Source organism: Leptonychotes weddellii, chromosome 11, assembly GCF_054177405.1.
Source record: "Leptonychotes weddellii isolate Sample4059 chromosome 11, ASM5417740v2, whole genome shotgun sequence".
NCBI classification, from domain to species: domain Eukaryota; kingdom Metazoa; phylum Chordata; class Mammalia; order Carnivora; family Phocidae; genus Leptonychotes; species Leptonychotes weddellii.
Genome location: NC_138379.1, coordinates 10,792,790 through 10,810,633, shown reverse-complemented (window position 1 = coordinate 10,810,633; position 17,844 = coordinate 10,792,790). Strand labels below are relative to the sequence as shown.

The window sequence follows — 17,844 nt, the reverse complement described above, 5'->3', positions numbered from 1 at the left end:
GACAATCCCTTCACGATGTCCCGCCCTCTTCCTCTAGGAGCCGCTTATCATTGGGTGCCCCGCCTACCTTTTTCGGGTAACTACTTCCGTCGCTTTAGGAGAACGTTCAGGAAGTGCTATCTAAATTTATTAAATTCTTTTCTGTAGTCTCCCATCGCCACGGTTGCATATCCAATAAAATGACTTAACTAGAGAAAGCGACAGCTAGATTGACCAATAAAGTGTCAAATCCCCCTACCTGCCGCAGCGTCCAATCAGAGATATACTTCCGGGCGCAGAGGCGGTGCATCCGAGACTAGACCCAAAGGAAGTCTCAATGGTGGGAGAGGCGGGACCAGACCTACAGACGCCGAAGCTGGGCGGGCGCCGCAAAGGCCGGAAAGATGGCGGTCCTGGCACCTTTAATTGCTCTGGTGTATTCGGTGCCACGGCTTTCACGATGGCTGGCCCGACCTTACTATCTTTTGTCAGCCCTGCTTTCTGTTGCATTCCTACTCGTGAGGAAGCTACCCCCTCTCTGCAACAGTCTCCCCACGCAACGCGAAGACGGCAACCCGTGTGACTTTGACTGGGTGAGCGGACCCCGCGACCTTCACTGTCCCTGCTCCCCGAGGTTGCATGCGGGAGCCCCGAGGTTCCCCTTTTTGAGGATACCTGAGGTTCCGAGCCTGTAGCGGACTTACAGACTGTTAGAATGTAGGGCCTGGACTATCATCGAGCCTAAACCTCTTCATGCTTAATTAAGATGGGAAAACAGCCGGTGAACTTGCTTAGCAGCCTGGCTCTTCGGATCCTTGAGTCCAGGGTTCTTTCCATCTCACCATTCATGCTGGTCAACAGTTGTACCCAAACTCTACACATGTTCAGTGTTTTACAAGGCTACCCATTATATAAAGCCTCTTGAGGAGCCAGTGAGGTAAACAAGGAGGGTAGTAGTACTCCCGTTTTATTCATGGAGAAATTGATCTCGGCGTGGTTAGGCGAGTGGCCAAACTAGTCACTAGTGAGTCAACTAGTGAGTGAATGCGACCTGAAACCACTCTTTTGGCCATAATACCTGCACACTCCCATCAGCCGTCTCTTAATTCAGTTAACATTTCCAGGGCATGCATTATCTGCTAGGCACTCTGCCGCATCCTGAGGATGCAGAAATGAACACAAGTGTTAGACCCGTTGAAAAGAAATTGTAAAAAAAAACTGTAAAGAAATCTCTCTCGAGAGTCTTGCTGTACTTGAGTGAGAGCGGAGAAAAATGAGTTGAAGCTCGGTGCTCTCAGCTGTACAGCTGCAGCAGTGTTCTGAGGGAGGAGGGTCAGCCTGAGGTTTTGTCTTTTTTCCCAGTCCCCAAAGTGAGTCTTGACCTTTACCAGAACCCACTCCCTTACTTTTATTCTCCATCCCTTGCTAACGCTTTCATACTTCCTCTGTCCTTTCCCAGACAGTATTACTGGTAAGCTCAAGTGTAGTGTACCCATGCTACTTCAGATGATCCTATTTTTATAGTGGTCCCTCCTTATCTGGGGCAGCTGGGGGGTGGGGGCGGTGGATATTCATTGCAAGACCCCCTGTGGTTGCCTGAAACCCTGGATAGTACCAAACCTTATATATATGATATTTTGTCTTATACATACATACCTGTGATAAATTAATTTGCAATTTAGGTACAGTAAGAGATTAACAACAATAACTAATAATAAAATAGAACGATTATAACAAAGTAATGTAATGAAAATTATGTCAATGTGATCTCTTTGTCTCCCTCCCTTAAAATATCCTATCATACTGTACTCATCCTTCTGATGATGATGATATCAGATGATAAAGTGAGGTGACATGAAGTGAGGTGAATGACATAGGCATTGTAACATAGCATTAGGCTACTGTTGACCTTCTGTTGATAAGTCAGGAGGAGGATGATCTGTGTCCAGACTGTGGTTGACTGAAGGTAACTAAAACCACAGATAAGGGAGGACTACTGGATTCCATACTGATTTAACCGAAATGGGACTCAAAGATGTAAGTGGGTAGTAGTAAAGATTTTAATAAGTATAGGGACGTTTTATATAACTAATTTCTCTGAATACTCTCATTTAATAATATGCAAAATACTGGAATTTTTTGTATTTTACTATTTCTCTGATGGAATTTTTTAAAATTAATTACATAGAGTTCATAACCAGTGTTTGTTTTCCTGGAAAATCCATGTTTTACTGATTTACCTTGATGACTGGAAAGTTAGGATATTAAGGTAAATAATGTTAGCAATAACAGGTAAATAAATAAAAATAAAATAACAAGCCTCAAATTTTCAGGGATGTGACACAAGTTTATTTATTTACTTATTTTTAAAGATTTTATTTATTTGTCAGAGACAGAGAGCACAAGCAGGGGGAGCGGCAGGCAGAGGGAGAAGCAGGCTCCCTGCTGAGCAGGGAGCCCGATGTGGGGCTCCATCCCAGGACCCTGGGATCATGACCTGAGCCGAAGGCAGACACTTAACTGACTGAACCACCCAGGCGTCCCAAGGATTGATAAAATTTAAAAATCATTTAAGAGAGGTACCTGGCTAGCTCAGTCAGTGGAGCATACAACCCTTGATCTCAGGGTCATGTGTTCAAGCCCCACGTTGGGCATAGAGCTTACTAAAAAAACAAAACAAAAAAACGAAAAATCCAACCAACCAAACAACAACAAAAGCATTTATCAACCCCTAATGAAATAATAAACCTAGGCAATGATCATCTGTGGATGCTAAATCCATCAGATGAAAGGTTGATGTATCCTCTGAAGGGATGCAATAGGGAGTCTCTAGCACCACCTATGATGTATTTCTGGCAAAAGATTTGGATTTCATTGTATTCAAGCCTCTAGATTTCATTGCCACTTTACAAGAAATATGGGAGATAGAAAATCATCATCAGAAGAACACATACCGTAAGTTCGCAAGCAGCCAAATCCAGAAAGTGGGAAAGTTGAGAGTACAGATGACTCAATGGCTTTAAAAGATGAGTAGCCTGGGGTAAAAAGGAAGAATAGATATTCTTTAGAGATAAAAGAAAACCCAAAGAAACGCATAAGCCAAATGCATTGTGTGGATCTGGCTTGCTTGTTCCTGATTTGAACAAACAACTGCACAAAGACAATTTGAAATTATTGGAATCATTTGAAGAAGGACCAAATATTAAATGACAGTAAGGAATTATTAATTGTGTTAAGTGTGATAATGGTATTTTGGTTTGTTTAAAAAAAAAAAAAAGGTCCCAGGGTGCCTGGCTGGCTCAGTTGGAAGAGCATGTAGTTCTTTATCTTAGGGTTGTTTGAGCCCCTCATTGGAAGTAGAGATTACTAAAACAAATAAATAAACTTTAAAAAGGGGGGCTTCTTTAAAAAAAAAAAGTCCTTGGGGTGCCTGGGTGGCTTAGTTGGTTAAGCATCCAACTCTTGATTTTGCTCGGGTCAGCCTGGGTGTGGAGCTTGCTTAAGATTCTCTCTCTCCTGGGGCACCTGGGTGGCTCAGTTGGTTTAGCGACTACCTTCGGCTCAGGTCATGATCCTGGACTCCCTGGATCGAGTCCCGCATCGGGCTCCCTGCTTAGCAGGGAGTCTGCTTCTCCCTCTGACCCTCCCCCCTCTCATGTGCTCTCTCTCATTCTCTCTCTCTCAAATAAATAAATAAAATCTTTAAAAAAAAAAAAGATTCTCTCTCTCCCTCTCCCTCTGCCCCTCCCCCCCCTTAAAAAGAAAGTCCTTATCTGTAAGAGAGACACACTGAAGTATTTGCAGGTGAAATGATATAGTTAGAATTTGCTTTAAATTTTTCCAAAAAAAGTGGGTAGCATAGATGAAATGGAACTGTTTTGGCAAAATGTTACTGTTAAATCTGAGTAGTAGGGATTAAAGTATTGTAGGGGAGGAAAATTTTCCTCTACCTTTTTTTAAAAAATTTTTTTTTAAGATTTTATTTATTTATTTGACAGAGAGAGACACAGTGAGAGAAGGAACACAAGCGGGAGATGTGGGAGAGGGAGAAGCAGGCTTCCTGCAGAGCAGGGAGCCCGATGCGGGGCTCGATCCGAGGACTCTGGGATCATGACCTGAGCCGAAGGCAGACACTTAACGACTGAGCCACCCAGGCGCCCCCTTTCCTCTACCTTTCTGAGGTCTTGGCTGAGACCTCTGTAATAGAAGATTAAAAACAAAAGATAAACAAGTTTATTAACATGTATACCTCATGTATATATGGGAGATATCCAGGGAAAATGAATTAACTCAGAGGTGGATTAGAACTCTGGCTTATATCACATCCTCAACAAAAAGCAATACGTTTTTGGAGAAATGACTGAACAAAGGCTTCCAAGGACAGCAAACTGTGGGAAGGTAAACTAATGGTAGATAAAGGCTCTTGTTTGTTTTGTTAGTTTCCTCTGGTGCTGTTTCCAGGCTGATAGGGTCTAAAATCGTCTCCCTTGATTAACTTTTGTCCTGGTAGAGAGGGTTGGAGGAATACTTTCAAAACATTTATGTCCTGCTTTGGGGCAACTGGGTAGCTCAGTGAGTTAATCTTGTGACTCTTGGTTTTGGCTCAGGTTGTGATCTCAGGGTTGTGAGATTGAGCCGGGTGTGGGGCTCCGAGCCCAGTGCACAGTCTGCTTGAGATTCTCTTCCCCTCCTTCCCCATCTGCCCCTCCCCACACTTGTGCGCATGCTCTCTCTCTCTCTCTAATAAATAAATAAAATCTAAAAATAAAGTATGTCTTGCTTTTAGACAAATAGAGGGAGAGCAAGGAACTTTTCTTGTATCTACTTCTTCATTGCTTTTAGGCTCAAAATTATAATGCAGAATAATCCAAAGTCGCATATTTTGGGGGGCACATTCTGCTACCTTTTAGTATCCTATTTTTATGTATGTTTGAAATTTTCCATAATAAACAGTTTAAAAACAAGGAACAAACAGAACAACCAAAGGGGCTCTGCTTCATGCCGTTTGTCTGGAACCCAGGCTCATTCTGCCTCCCCCTGTGGCATTAGGGTCATCAGCCAGCCAGCAGATGAGCACAGGAAGCTGGAACATGAGGACACGCACTTGCTTCCTGCCCCGCACAGACGTGGCACATCGCTTCCACTCACATTCCATGCAGGAAAGCTAGTCACACAGTGCTACTTGGATGCAAGTAGACTGAGAGTCCAGCTGCAGTACGTGCAGGAGGAAACAGAAACTGGGTTTGGAGCATATGTAGCCAGTCTCTGCCATTGACCCACTGTCTTTAGACACTCTTCCTTTCATTCCTACATTTGGTCTCCTGCTTGACCACAGGTCCTTTTTTTTTTTTCCTTTTAAGTTCATCTTTCCACGTTTGTTATATGCCAATTGTAACCCAATTTCATTTGTGAAAATGTGCTGCTTTCTGCTCAGGTATATTTAGTAAGGTCTTTCATATTCCCTAACCCCCACTTTATGTGTCTATTGCTAAAGCCAGTCGGTTACTTTTTGTTGGAGACTGATGCTAAAAACCCAGGACCTAAGGTCCCTGACTTCTAGTTGTAAATTGTAGTTGATTGGTTCTGTGTGAAATAGTGATTTGGGTTCCTATATTGTAAACAAAAAGGTCTGGAAGGCCTCAGACCATCTAGACTCTAGTTGCTCCCCCTTACCATGCTTTCTTTCACAGGGTCCTTGTTATGCATTACAGTCTTTACTCTTCAATGAAATTACCTTGTTTGTTTCTTTTTCATGATTATTGTTTGTCTCACAGACCTTAGAGCCTAGAAAGTGAGAAAGAACTGGAAGCCCAAGGTACTGAGAACAGCCTTCTAAAGCTCTGAGAGGCCCCCTTCAGCTCTCAAATCCTATTAAAAGTGCATGGGGATGGAACTGGAGGGTATTATGTTGAATGAAATAAGTCAAACAGAGAAAGACATGTATCATATGATCTCACTGATATGAGGAATTCTTAATCGCAGGAAACAAACTGAGTGTTGTTGGAGTGGGGGGTGGGGTGGGAGGGATGGGGTGACTGGGTGATAGACACTGGGGAGGGTATGTGCTCTGGTAAGCACTGTGAATTGTGCAAGACTGTTGAATCTCAGATCTGTACCTCTGAAACAAATAATGCAATATATGTTAAGAAAAAAAAAAAAGAAGAAGGTAGCGGGAGGGGAAGAATGAAGCGGGGGAAATCGGAGGGGTAGACAAACCATGAGAGACTATGGACTCTGAAAAACAAACAGGGTTCTAGAGGGGAGGGGGCTGGGGGGATGGGTTAGCCTGGTGGTGGGGTATTGAGGAGGGCACGTTCTGCATGGAGCACTGGGTGTTATGCACAAACAATGAATCATGGAACACTTCATCTAAAACTAATGATGTAATGTATGGGGATTAACATAAGAATAAAAAAAAAAGTGCATGGATTATCACTATGAATATTGGATGGCGAGGAATGATTTAATGTAAACAAAGCCCAAAAAATGGAATAGCCAGATATTGTATTAATGGAATATTACAGAAGAAGTTTCCCTGGAAAACTTTTATTTATTTTATTTTGAGTTGGTAATATTGTCTTACAGTATTATAACGGTACTAGGCTTTATGCAGTTCTTTCATACCCATTATCTCATTTACTCCTCACAGTAACATTTTGAGACAGATACTGTTCCACTGAGGAAAGCAAAGCTCAGAGGTGAAGTGATCTGCCAAAGGGCACCAGCCGGTTTGTAGCAGGGTAGAACCTGACTGGTGTTTTTCCCACCACATCTTCGCCAACTCCAGTTATTTCTTTACTGGTACCATTCCCAATTTGGATCTCTGTTGGTTTTTATTCCATATTGGGCTCCCTCACCCACCCAAAGCATCGGTGTTTATGGCATTCCTGTCACTTTGATTCTGTTCCAGAGAGAAGTGGAGATCCTGATGTTCCTCAGTGCCATTGTGATGATGAAGAACCGCAGATCCAGTAAGTTTAGCCTGCTCCTCAGTTTCTTGAGCTTAGGCCACATGCCCTCCAGAGCTGCTTTCATTCTTGTTATGAGAGGGGCATTATTTGGTGAATGAGTCCCTTATTCCATGCCAGGGCTGAATTTGATCTTGGACTTTTATCCTCTTCCCCCTCTCCCATTTCAAAGTACCACAGGAAGAGTGACAAAACAGGATATAGGAGTATGCTGCCCAGCCTGACCTGTGACATCTTTGTGTTTCAGTCACTGTGGAGCAACATATAGGCAACATCTTCATGTTTAGTAAAGTGGCCAATGCAATTCTTTTCTTCCGTCTGGATATTCGCATGGGCCTGCTTTACATCACACTCTGCATAGGTAAGGAGACTGGTTGTGGGAACCAAATTCCAACCCTAGACAAGTCTCTCCATACCCTTCTTCCATATCTTGTAGTTCATTAATTATGTATGTGGCTCAGGTGATAAGAATCTACAGAAACTTTAAGAAGAAGAGAATGTGTCAGTGGTCTGCATATGTCCGTCCACAAAGTGTATTCTTTGGTGCCTAAAATCTTTGACTCAGTTTGAAAGTAAATCCCCTGCTGCAGGCCTTATATGTTTCCTCTGACCTCTTTTTTCCGTGTTTAGTGTTCCTGATGACGTGCAAACCTCCCCTGTATATGGGCCCTGAGTACATTAAGTACTTCAATGATAAAACCATTGATGTGAGTTCTCTTCCTCTCTCCTGTTTCTTGGGTCCCTTGTGGGTGATTTTGTAGTTGTGCTTTTTACTCACTAGGAGGAGTAACTGCTTCAGAATGGAAGTCAAGAGCACTGTGGATCCTTACTGGAGCTAGGGAGACGGGGGAGGGAAAGCCAGGGTGAGGAATTAGATGCTCAAGTCTGAACCTTTCTGGGAGCCTGTGTGATCCAGCTCACTGTTTCTTCCCTGTGTGTGGCAGGAAGAGCTAGAGCGGGACAAGAGGGTCACTTGGATTGTGGAGTTCTTTGCCAATTGGTCTAATGACTGCCAGTCGTTTGCTCCTATCTATGCTGACCTCTCCCTCAAGTGAGTACGGTATAGGGAGGGATGATGGGTGCAGAGGTGCTGTACTTTCCCTCTCAGTGTTTTTGGCTCTGATTTCTGCACATTGTAACCAAAGGCGTTTCTCCCCCCCCCTCCGCAAATATCTGTATTTCAACTTCCCTTGACCCATTTTCTTCTTTCATTATGTTAAATAGTATATTTTTCTTAGGTACAACTGTACAGGGCTAAATTTTGGGAAGGTGGATGTTGGACGCTACACTGATGTTAGTACACGGTATGTAAGGGCCTGGACAGAGGGTCTGAGCAGTAAATCACTTGGAGTGATGTAGACAGATGCATTTATAGAGTACTTTCTGGGCCCTGTAGGTACAAAGTGAGCACGTCGCCCCTCACCAAGCAGCTCCCTACCCTGATCCTATTCCAAGGTGGCAAGGAGGTCATGCGGCGGCCACAGATTGACAAGAAAGGACGAGCTGTCTCTTGGACCTTCTCTGAGGTATCTGAAAGAGTGAGCGAGTGGTTTGGAGAAGGGTGTAGAACAGTAATGGGCTTTGGAGCCCAGCCTGGGTTTGATGCCTGGCTCTGCCACTTGGCCCACTAGTTTTGAGAGTGTAGACTAGTTACCAGATTTCATTCACGAATTCACTTAGCAAATTTGTTGTGCTTCTACCGTGTGCCAGAACTCCTAGTACAGGGGAACAGTTATTAATTAAGATTCAGTCTCAAAGGCCTTGTCAGTATAGTCTGTAGGCCTGAGGTTCCTTAGCAGTAAATTGAAGAGAGTAACACTTGGATCGCAGGGTTGTTTTGTAGAGGACATTAAATAATGTAGCTGTAATTCTTGGCACAGTGGTTGTCACATAGTGGGTACTTAACTGTACAGGGTTGACACTTCCAGGTACCCAAAAAAGGAGAGTTAGTTTAGAGTAGATTTCTGTCCTCTCCTTCCTTCTTTCCTAGACTGTGTCTAAATACTTCTTACTTCCCAGTAAGGACTCTCCAACCAGAACCCTGATGTGCGTATGTACCTCTTTTGTGCAGGAGAATGTGATCCGAGAATTCAATTTGAATGAACTGTATCAACGGGCCAAGAAGCTATCAAAGGCTGGAGATAATACCCCTGAAGAGCAGCCCGCGGCCTCAACCCCCACAGAAGTGCCAGATGGGGAAAGCAAGAAGGACAAATAGAATCCCTGCCTTGTCAGTACTTCCTCACCTTTGAGACGCTGCCCCTCCTGTAACCACAAGCCTTGCGTGAGGCCTGGGCCTTTTATTTATGTTTTCTCCTTTGGCTATCCCTGAGTGGGGCAGGGGGCTGCTTCGGATTTTAAAGAGGCTTCCAGGGAATTGACAGGCATCCTCCAGGACGGCCTCCACTGCTGTGGCCAACTTTCACTGGAAGAAGGGAGAAATCCACCATGGATGAGGAAATGCTTTCCCTCCAAGCTTGGGTCAGTTATCAGTTACTGTCCACCACTCACCTGTCTCCACCATGCTGTGTTTTCATCCCTCCTCTTAGTGGACCTACACAGTCTGCTTAGATTATATTCAGCCTAACAGAAGATGCCTGTGTATGGAGTCTGCGCTAGGATTTTTCCCTCAAGGACCCTTGCTTATTTAGGCACTTCTGGCTTGGCCTGTGGCCTTCTTTAAAAAGTATAAGGCTAATTTTGCCACTGGTCCCAAGGAGACACCTTTAACCACTGAGTGTACTCATTGAAGATAATATTGAATAATCCCCCTATTTTTTGGAGTTTGGGAGGAAGGGGAATAGGTTTGAGACATTCCTTTGTGTGGTGGGGCCTCCCGGAGAAAGCCCTGGGGCAGGAATGGGGTTTCACTTACTCTCCTACCTACTCCCAACACCCAGTTGATGGTTTTCCATAATAAAGAAACTGGGATTTCCTTTTGTTTGCGCCTCTGTGTGTTCCTCGCCCATTAGAAAAGCCTGGCCATTGCAGAGGAAGTGCATATCTCCTCCTCAACTTCAAAGGCCATCCTGATGAGTTTCTCCAACTGCCCGGCACTGGTCCCCGGGATGAGGGAGAGTCAGGGAATGCTAGTTATAGTAATCCCGGAGTACTGACCTCGCCGAGTTAGGTTGTGGGTTTGCTTTGGGATTGGCCCGCGGTTTCCAGGGAGCAGGTGCGTTGGCGGGGGTGGGGTCTGTGTGTTGTGGTCCACGCTATTTAGCCCGACGGAGGCTTACAGAAACGCCTGTGTGAAGCCAGGATTGTTTCGGAGCTGCCTAGTCCGCGCCCCTCCGCAAGCGCGGGTGGTTCGGTCTGGGGCTCTCTAGCTCCCCCCCGCCGCGGGCAGAATGGTTGTGCCCAGGGAGCCCGCCTCCAGACCACGTGTGCTCTCGGCAAAGCTTTGCGCAGCTCGGGAGACGCTTTGTCCCGGCGGCGGGCTTCCTGGCCTGTGGTTTGGAGCTCGGAGCGGCGTTGGCCGGACCCCTATTCGCGCCCGGCTCGGTTCGGCTCCCTGCCGGGCTCCAGGCCCATGGCTTCTCGGGGCAGAAAGCGGAAGGCCGAGGTGGCGGTGGTCGCGGCGGCGGCGAAACAGGAGAAGCCGGCGGGCGGCCGGAAGGCAGTGGAGGCCGCGACCGTCGTGATCGAGCATTGGTGAGGGGTCTGGAGAAACCCGGGGAGGCGGGCCAGGGCGTCGCAGGCCAAGGCCCCAGCCTCTGACCTTCCCCATCTCTCTCTAGTACGAGCTGACGCGTCTACGGGCGCAACGCCGCGGCCCTGAGCCAGGCGCTGCGCCTGGAGACCCCGGACCTTCCGGTGGAGGTGAATCCTGCCAAGCCCCGGAGGGGCAGCTTCGAGGTGACGCTGCTGCGCCCAGACGGCAGCAGTGAGTGGCGGCCCGGGAGCAGGCGGGAGGCGCTGGGCTCAGCCCGCGGGCACCTCGGCATTTGGGGGACATGCTGGTGCATTCCAAAGTGACTTCGCTTCCTCGGTCTTTTCCCAGGTGTGGAGCTCTGGACTGGGATTAAGAAGGGGCCCCCACGCAAACTCAAGTTCCCTGAGCCTCAAGAGGTGGTGAAGGAGCTGAAGAAGCACCTTTCGTAGGGTGTGTTGGGCAGAAGTCCTCGCGCTGAGGTATGAAGGGGGGGGTAGGGGTGGATTTGGGGTATTTGCGAAGCAGCCCTCCCAGTCCTCTCATTTCACACATGATCTACAACTTGTAACTCTTTTCTTGCTCAGGATTTCCCCCTTTCTGCTGGTAAGAAAAATAGAAATCGGCAGTAAAATTGTTTTCTCTTAGTGTGCCCTTTGCTAACTGCGTGTTTCACTGTCTTTGAGCTAAGTTGTAGGCTGCTGATGGTAATGTGAATGGCTCTTCATAGAAATGCAAGTTGTGCCCTTTGAAGATGGCGGTTATTGCCCTGGCGGGGGGTGGGGGTGGGGGGTGGGTACGGACCGTTTTTGTATTTGGTAGAAATTTATTTTGCACACCTGATGGCATTTGTTTCATAAAGTTGGTGGTGTAAACCCCACCGGTTTCCTCTTTTGTGAGTTAAGGTCGTTGACACTTGTTTTTATGTTATTTTCCCCCCCATTACTGGCACAATTTTTGTGTAACCTCACGTGTGCTTACCCCACCCTACCTTTTTGTGTTTTTTGTTCCTAGTATGTTTTTTGTTAATCCCATGTGAAAACTACAGTAGTGTCACTCGTGGCCCCAAGGATTTGATTGGTCTTTATCCCTAGTACTTGGACATTGTCGTCAGGCACTTGATATGCTGAGTAAAATGCGGGGGAGGATGCAATCCTTGAACTCCCCCTGGGTTTGTGGGTTCTAGGGTGGGGGGCACAGCTTCCTCAGGCTTTAGGATTGCCTGGACCCCTGCTCTAACCTTTTTTTCGCCTGTCATGTTTACAGCCTCCTGTCCCTGGTGGTGTTGGAGCATTTATGATGGAACATGGCCAAAACTTCAGTCATGTACCTGAAGCCATGGTTTCTTTCCCTCCAGAAAGGATGGTTCAGTTGTGAGGCAACCCTCTAGTAAGGCATTGAAAAGTTCTTGGATTTGGTTTAATAAAAGTTGAAATAAAGTATCTGAATAATAAAGTAAAACTTAATCTTATGGTAAGAAATGGACAAAACCAGCCTTTTGTGGGATTTTTCCCCTTGTATTTTTCATATTCTGAGGTCACAAATTAACCTGGAGCTCCTAGGTTCTCTGGTAGATCATGTGAAATACTTGCAAAAACTGTGGGGGGAAAAAAAGTAAATTATTTTTTTAAAAAAGCATCTATCTTTTTCAACTCACTTCTTGGAAGTGATGATGGAAGTTACGTCTTTTTGGCCTCTGCAGAGGTTTGGCTAGACCTCCCATACTGGATTGAATAAGCCACATACATTAGGTTTGGGAAAATGTCCTGTTACTCGTACCCACTTGTTCCACCCCAGCACTGTTTCACACCTTCTGGAACATTTTCTGTTTCACAGAGGGTATTCTTTCTCATTTATTACTGAATTAGCAGTGACTAGATGCCTCATAACTTAGGAGACCTGGTGTTGATTGTTATTTACGACCCAGTAGAGTTGGGGACCACACAGTTTGTAGTTTCACTTGTTTATCACTAACTGGAAAATAGACTACAAAGAAATAAGATGGTTCAAGTTCATAATTTCGTACCCACGGTACACTTTTGCCTGGCTCCCAAAGCCTGGGGAGGAGAGGAAGGGACCTAAAGAGAACTAGGAGTACACCTGCCTCTTGTGCTAAGAGGACAGGGCACGTGCTAGCCTCTGCCAATAAACCTTTTGCTAGCCAACATTTCCCACCCTCCCACTGCCCCTAACCTGCACTTCCTGTTCTACGTGAGTATGTCCACCTCTGTATCTGACTCTGAGGAAGGGTCGGGCCACACAGAGGGAATACCAGTGGGCACCAGCCTCCCCTCTGATGTCCAGTCCACCACATCAATCTCTTCCTCTTCGGAGCTGGCAGGAAGTGGGTCCAACAACTCAGAGTTGCCAAGTACCTCCTTGCCTGCCTCTGGAGCAGGATACAATACCTCATCCATACTTAGGGACACTTCTGGCCTAGTATCCATCCAGTTTGAACAGGGAGGTGAGAGGTCCTCATAGGACCTTTGGGGAAGGTCAAGAGAGTCAATATGAAGCTTATCTCTCTGACCATCCAGTGGTTGGGAACTGGTAATTTCTAGATCTGGAGTCCAAGAGCCTCCTGAAAGTACCTCCCCTTCACTCACCTCAGAGGGTATGACAAGGGGGCTAAGGGACTCAATTGGCTCTTTGTTCTCAGAGGACATAACAAGGGGGCTAAAGGGCTCAATTGGCTCATTGTTCTCACCAACAGGTTCCTTTTCCAGTCCCGTGAGCTCCCTGGGCCAGAGTTCCATGTCCGGCAAACACCATTCCTCCCCTTCGATCCAGTTCTTTCCTGTTTCTGTCAGGTGATAGCTAGGGGTCCTGCAGCCCTCGGCTCCAGGACTTCCCAGAGACCCTATGGGGGGCTCAATGTCTGAGCCACACAGCATGAAGTCCAGGATCTCCTCCAGCTCACTGGTGGCAGCAGCACTTGTGATGCGGTACTCCTCGGCTTCGCAGGGCTGCCCCAGCAGGTCTGTGTCAAAAGCATAGGGCTCTCTGCAGTCAATATCCAACCCGGGTTCCTTCCCTACCAGTTCTGGACTGGACCCGAACTCGGACTTCACCACTGGCTGGTCTGGGGAGTGGCTAGCAGAGAGCAGAATGTCTTGGAGCCTAGAGCACACTGGGGAGTCCTGACACAGGTCTACCCGAAAAGATGACTGTTCCTGCTCATTAAGTGAGGATGGCTGAGTACTCGCAGGCTCTTCTGAGCATTGAGGTTCTGGGATCTGAGGGCTATCTTGAGAGTTTCTGAGGGGAGGCTCTTGTACCACCTCCCAGCATGTCCCATTGACAATCTTCCGAAGTTTCACTCTTCCAACCTGCCCCTCTTCTGCGGAGTCGGAGTTCGGTGCCCTGACTTCAGGGCTCCGCTTCTTGCTCCCACCTGTCTTTCCAAGGCCAGATGGGCTTGGGATGCTCTGTAGAGGACTAGCTCCCCCTGGTTTCTCCTTGTCCTCTGGTACTTTATTTATACTCTTCTGCCGCCAAAGGCGCCGGCCAGGGGCTGTGGGTACTGAGCTAGGTCCGCTTACCATGCTGGAAGGCTTGGATGTACAGGTATCAGGAGACGGCTTTGAGCGACTCAGTCTGATCTTTCTGGGCAATAGCCGCTCATCCACAGAGGGATACATACTGGGTGGGGAAAGTGCTGTAGGAGCAAGGGCAGGGTCACTCTTGTTCTCTCTTGGTCCCTGACTGTGGCTTGATGGTGAAGAGCTTTTTTCTTGTGGAGTTGGGCAAGCTCTGGCCTTCTTGAGCAGATTGCCAGACAAATTCTCTGCATTCTGTCGGTTGCTTTTCTCCAGGGGCCCCTCCTCCTTCCCTGAGGACTTCAATCTCACTGGCCCAAGAGGACAAGGAGTCTGGGTTGTAGGCAGTGGAGTCCGAGGGCGGCGGCTGGATGCCACCACCCTGGCAGAGATTGGTGCTGCACTTGGAGGCTGTAAGCACTCCCGGTTCAGCCTTCGGCCCTGGGGGGCCTTCACCAACTTCCCACCCTCTAGCTGAAGGGATTCTAGCTCAGATACACGGAGCTGACGGGCAGCAGAAAGCACATCCTGGGCTTCTTCTCGAGATACTTCCATCTCTGAGGTATACAAGAAGTCCACCAGCTTCCTGAGCGTCCTGATCTTCAAGCCCCCCAACTCCAGCACCACCTTCCGACCCTGAGCTGGCCTCTCCTGCTCTAGGCGCTCTGTGAAGAAGGGGCTGCAGGCTGACAGGATGCAGCAATGAGCTGGGACTGCCTCACCTGGAAGGAAATCCACTTTGTTACCTCATGCAAACTGGCATGTTCATGGGCTAAGCAGAGTCTTTACTACCCAAGTGTGCTGCCCTTTCTCTCAGTTTTCCTCCATGGGAGTTCAAATAGAAATTTGTTCCTTCTGTCTGCCTGGAACCTTCTGTCATTACCCAGCTAACTCCATTTTATCCTTCAAAATCCAGTTTAGGGGCCCTGGATGACTCAGTTGGTTGACTGTCTGCCTTCGGCTCAGGTCATGATCTCAGAGTTCTAGGATCAAGAAACGCGTCAGGTTCCCTACTCAGGGGAGTCTGCTCCCTCTCTGTTTGCCCCCCCACACCACCGCTCCTGCTTTTTCTCTCTCTCAAATAAATAAATAAAATCTTAAAAACAAACCCTGAAAATCTAGTTTGGACGTTCCTTCTTTCAGAAAGCTTATCCCCATCCCACCTCAAGTCTAGGTTAGGTGCTCCTGGGCACAGAGAGGTACTCTAGCTATCAGAGCACTTATAGCTATCCATATTGTAAGTGTCACCTCCTTCACTGAAGTGAAGCTCTATGAGGACAGAGACTATACCTGTCTTGCTCTCTGAGGTAAACCCACTGCTTGACACAAAGGAGGGGATCAAATTTTTTTAGACTCACATGAGAGTTTAAAAAATTTTATAGAAGCTGTAATAGAATGTGAGCTTTGGATATAGACAATCAGGATTCAATTCTCTCCTGACCCTCTTAGGCACTGCCTACCAGGCAGTCGTCTGTCCTCAGCCACCTTCCTTATGAGCACTTCCTTGGCAATCTCAGTCTGGCTTCAATTTCCAAAGGCTTGCTGCTGACTCCCAGGTCCTACTTCTGCCCAGATACCTTTTTCCTGAGACACTAAACATGCCATAGCCTGCATCAACCTTTCTAGAAAGTGAACTCCATTCCCTAACCCCAAAACCTCCCATTTCTTACTTCAAAATAAGTATCCACTTTATCCAGCTGCCCAAGCCTGGAAACTACAAGTCATCTTTGATTGTTCTCCTTTACCTACTGTGTCTAATCAAACATTAATTTTTATTTATTTTTAAAGATTCTTACTTTAATCTCTACACCCAACATAGGGATCGAACTCAAAACCCTGAGATCAACAGTCACAGGCTCCACTGAATGAGCCAGTCAGGCGCCCCTCAAACATTAATCTTTAAAAAAAACAACAACAAACTATTTCTTGAGTCCTTATTGCATGCCACGTAATGTACTAAGTAAGGGTTTTACCAGTATTCATTCATTTACTCTTCACTGCAATTCTGTGAAGTAGCTGTTATTACAGATGAGTAAACTGTGGCATAGCTAAGTAACATACCCATCACAGTTACACAGTTAGCAAGTCACACGGAGGGGATGTGAACCCAGGGAGTTTGGTTACAGAGCCTATGCCCTTAACTGCCCCAAGTTTTGTAAATGCTTTTTGTTTATAAAGCATACATTTTTCTCTATTCTCAATGCCTTAGTTTTAGGCCACCATTCCCACTCTGGATTCCAAAATGGCCTCCTATCTGGACTCAACAACAATCCAATAATTCTTCTCATGCAGCCCAAGTAGACATCTGATCATGACCTTCTTCTTAATACCTTTAAATACATTTCCTAGGGTGCCTGGGTGGCTCAGTCAGTTGAGTGTCTGACTCCTGGTTTCATTTTGGGTCATGATCTCAGGGTAATGGGATTGAGCCCTGCATCAGGCTCCACACTCAGCAGGGAGTCTGCTTGAGATTCTCTCTCTCCCTCTCCCTCAGCCCCTCCCTGCTTGCATGCACACTCTCTAAAATAAATAAATAAATCTTAAAAAAAAAAAATTTCCCAATGTTCTGAGGATAAGACCTACTTCCTTTGCATAACACTTCAGAACTTACACATTGCCGCTAATTTCTCTAGCCATATCTCTCATCAATACACTTCTTGGAGTCTGCCCTCTAGCCATAGTGAACCACTCACAAATCCTTGGCCGTATCTAAATCTCTGTACATGCTGTTCTCTCTGCCTGGGAAAATCTTTTCCCACTTCTCCTACTCCTGTTTGTCCTCCAGATCTCCACTAAGAGGTTATTTTCTCCAAGAAAATCACCCTAACCCCTGTCCCCCAACCTCCTCATGTCTGGGAAGGTGCCCCTCTCTTGTGCTCCTGTATCAGCCTTTACTTACTCCAATGTTGTTATATTGCACAGTTACTTGGATCCACTGGTTATCTCAGGGTTTCTCTCCCCTTTTCATGATTTCTGTACAAGGAGGGATTTTATCTTCATATATACTGTATGCCCATGCTAGTACACTGTTCTAACAAACAACAGGCAATTGATTTTTTTTTATTTTGAATTAAGGAATGAATCCCAACTCTACTTACTAAGAGCACCAATAGGCAAGTCACTTAACTCCCAAAGCCTCAATTAACTCATCTAAAGAACTGGAATCATATAACATTACCTCACAAGGCTGTTGTAAGAATTAAATGAGACACTAGACGATACTGTATGTACTCTTCAAAGTATAGAGTGCTACACGATGATGGCTGTCATAATCCTTTTTTATAAATGAAGAAACTGAGCTCCAGAGAGATGAAGTGGGACTTGCCCATTTGTCACTCAGCTTCTAAGTAACAAAGCTAAGACTCTGACTCCTAGTTTTGGGCTTTTTTTAGAATACCAGACTCAGGTGGTTAGGGGTTCGACTCTTGATCTCAGCTCAGGTCTTGATCTCAGGGTCATGAGTTCAAGTCCTTCACTGGGCTCCACGCTGGGCATGGAGCCTACTTAAAAAAACCAACAGAAATACATGATACCAGGCTCTACTTCATACCGACTGAACATTTCAAGTGTAAAGAAAAGGGGTGGAAATAAACTATATTTTTAGGTCTAACAACAAACAACAAAAACCATCAATTTGAAGATGAGAAAAATTAATCAGAAGCTTGGCAAGAAAATGGGAAAATATGTAATAGTATTGTCTAACACT

General features: G+C 46.2%; 3 protein-coding genes across 5 annotated transcripts in view; 2 read left to right on the top strand and 1 right to left on the bottom strand.

The window, feature by feature from the left end:
* The first annotated feature begins 297 nt into the window (after window positions 1-297).
* TMX2 (thioredoxin related transmembrane protein 2) lies at window positions 298-9,882 on the top strand. 3 transcript variants are annotated; one of them, XM_006728553.3, is made up of 8 exons: window positions 303-572; window positions 6,890-6,950; window positions 7,195-7,308; window positions 7,578-7,654; window positions 7,892-7,998; window positions 8,186-8,251; window positions 8,344-8,473; window positions 9,019-9,882. In XM_006728553.3, exons 1-8 carry the CDS (start codon window positions 384-386, stop codon window positions 9,163-9,165), a joined length of 891 nt encoding a protein of 296 aa, XP_006728616.1. In that variant the 5' UTR covers window positions 303-383; the 3' UTR covers window positions 9,166-9,882. The 3 variants fall into 3 exon arrangements, with proteins under 3 accessions (XP_030874168.1, XP_006728616.1, XP_030874164.1); XM_031018308.2 differs by lacking the exon at window positions 9,019-9,882 and having other exon boundaries at window positions 298-572; window positions 8,186-8,240; window positions 8,344-8,468; XM_031018304.2 differs by lacking the exon at window positions 303-572 and having other exon boundaries at window positions 7,120-7,308.
* A 436-nt stretch (window positions 9,883-10,318) lies between these two features.
* SELENOH (selenoprotein H) lies at window positions 10,319-12,041 on the top strand. The gene is made up of 4 exons (XM_006752477.3): window positions 10,319-10,601; window positions 10,688-10,833; window positions 10,951-11,081; window positions 11,866-12,041. The coding sequence occupies exons 1-3, from the start codon at window positions 10,480-10,482 to the stop codon at window positions 11,049-11,051; spliced, it is 369 nt and encodes a 122-aa protein (XP_006752540.2). The 5' UTR covers window positions 10,319-10,479; the 3' UTR covers window positions 11,052-11,081; window positions 11,866-12,041.
* Window positions 12,042-12,450: 409 nt separating this feature from the next.
* The window catches only part of BTBD18 (BTB domain containing 18), a 6,958-nt gene continuing 1,564 nt past the window's right edge, over window positions 12,451-17,844 (bottom strand). Inside the window, exon 2 of the mRNA XM_006728586.3 lies at window positions 12,451-14,860. Within this exon, the coding sequence (XP_006728649.1) occupies window positions 12,807-14,860 (2,054 nt within the window). The 3' untranslated portion in view covers window positions 12,451-12,806. The remainder of the gene's footprint in view (window positions 14,861-17,844) is intronic.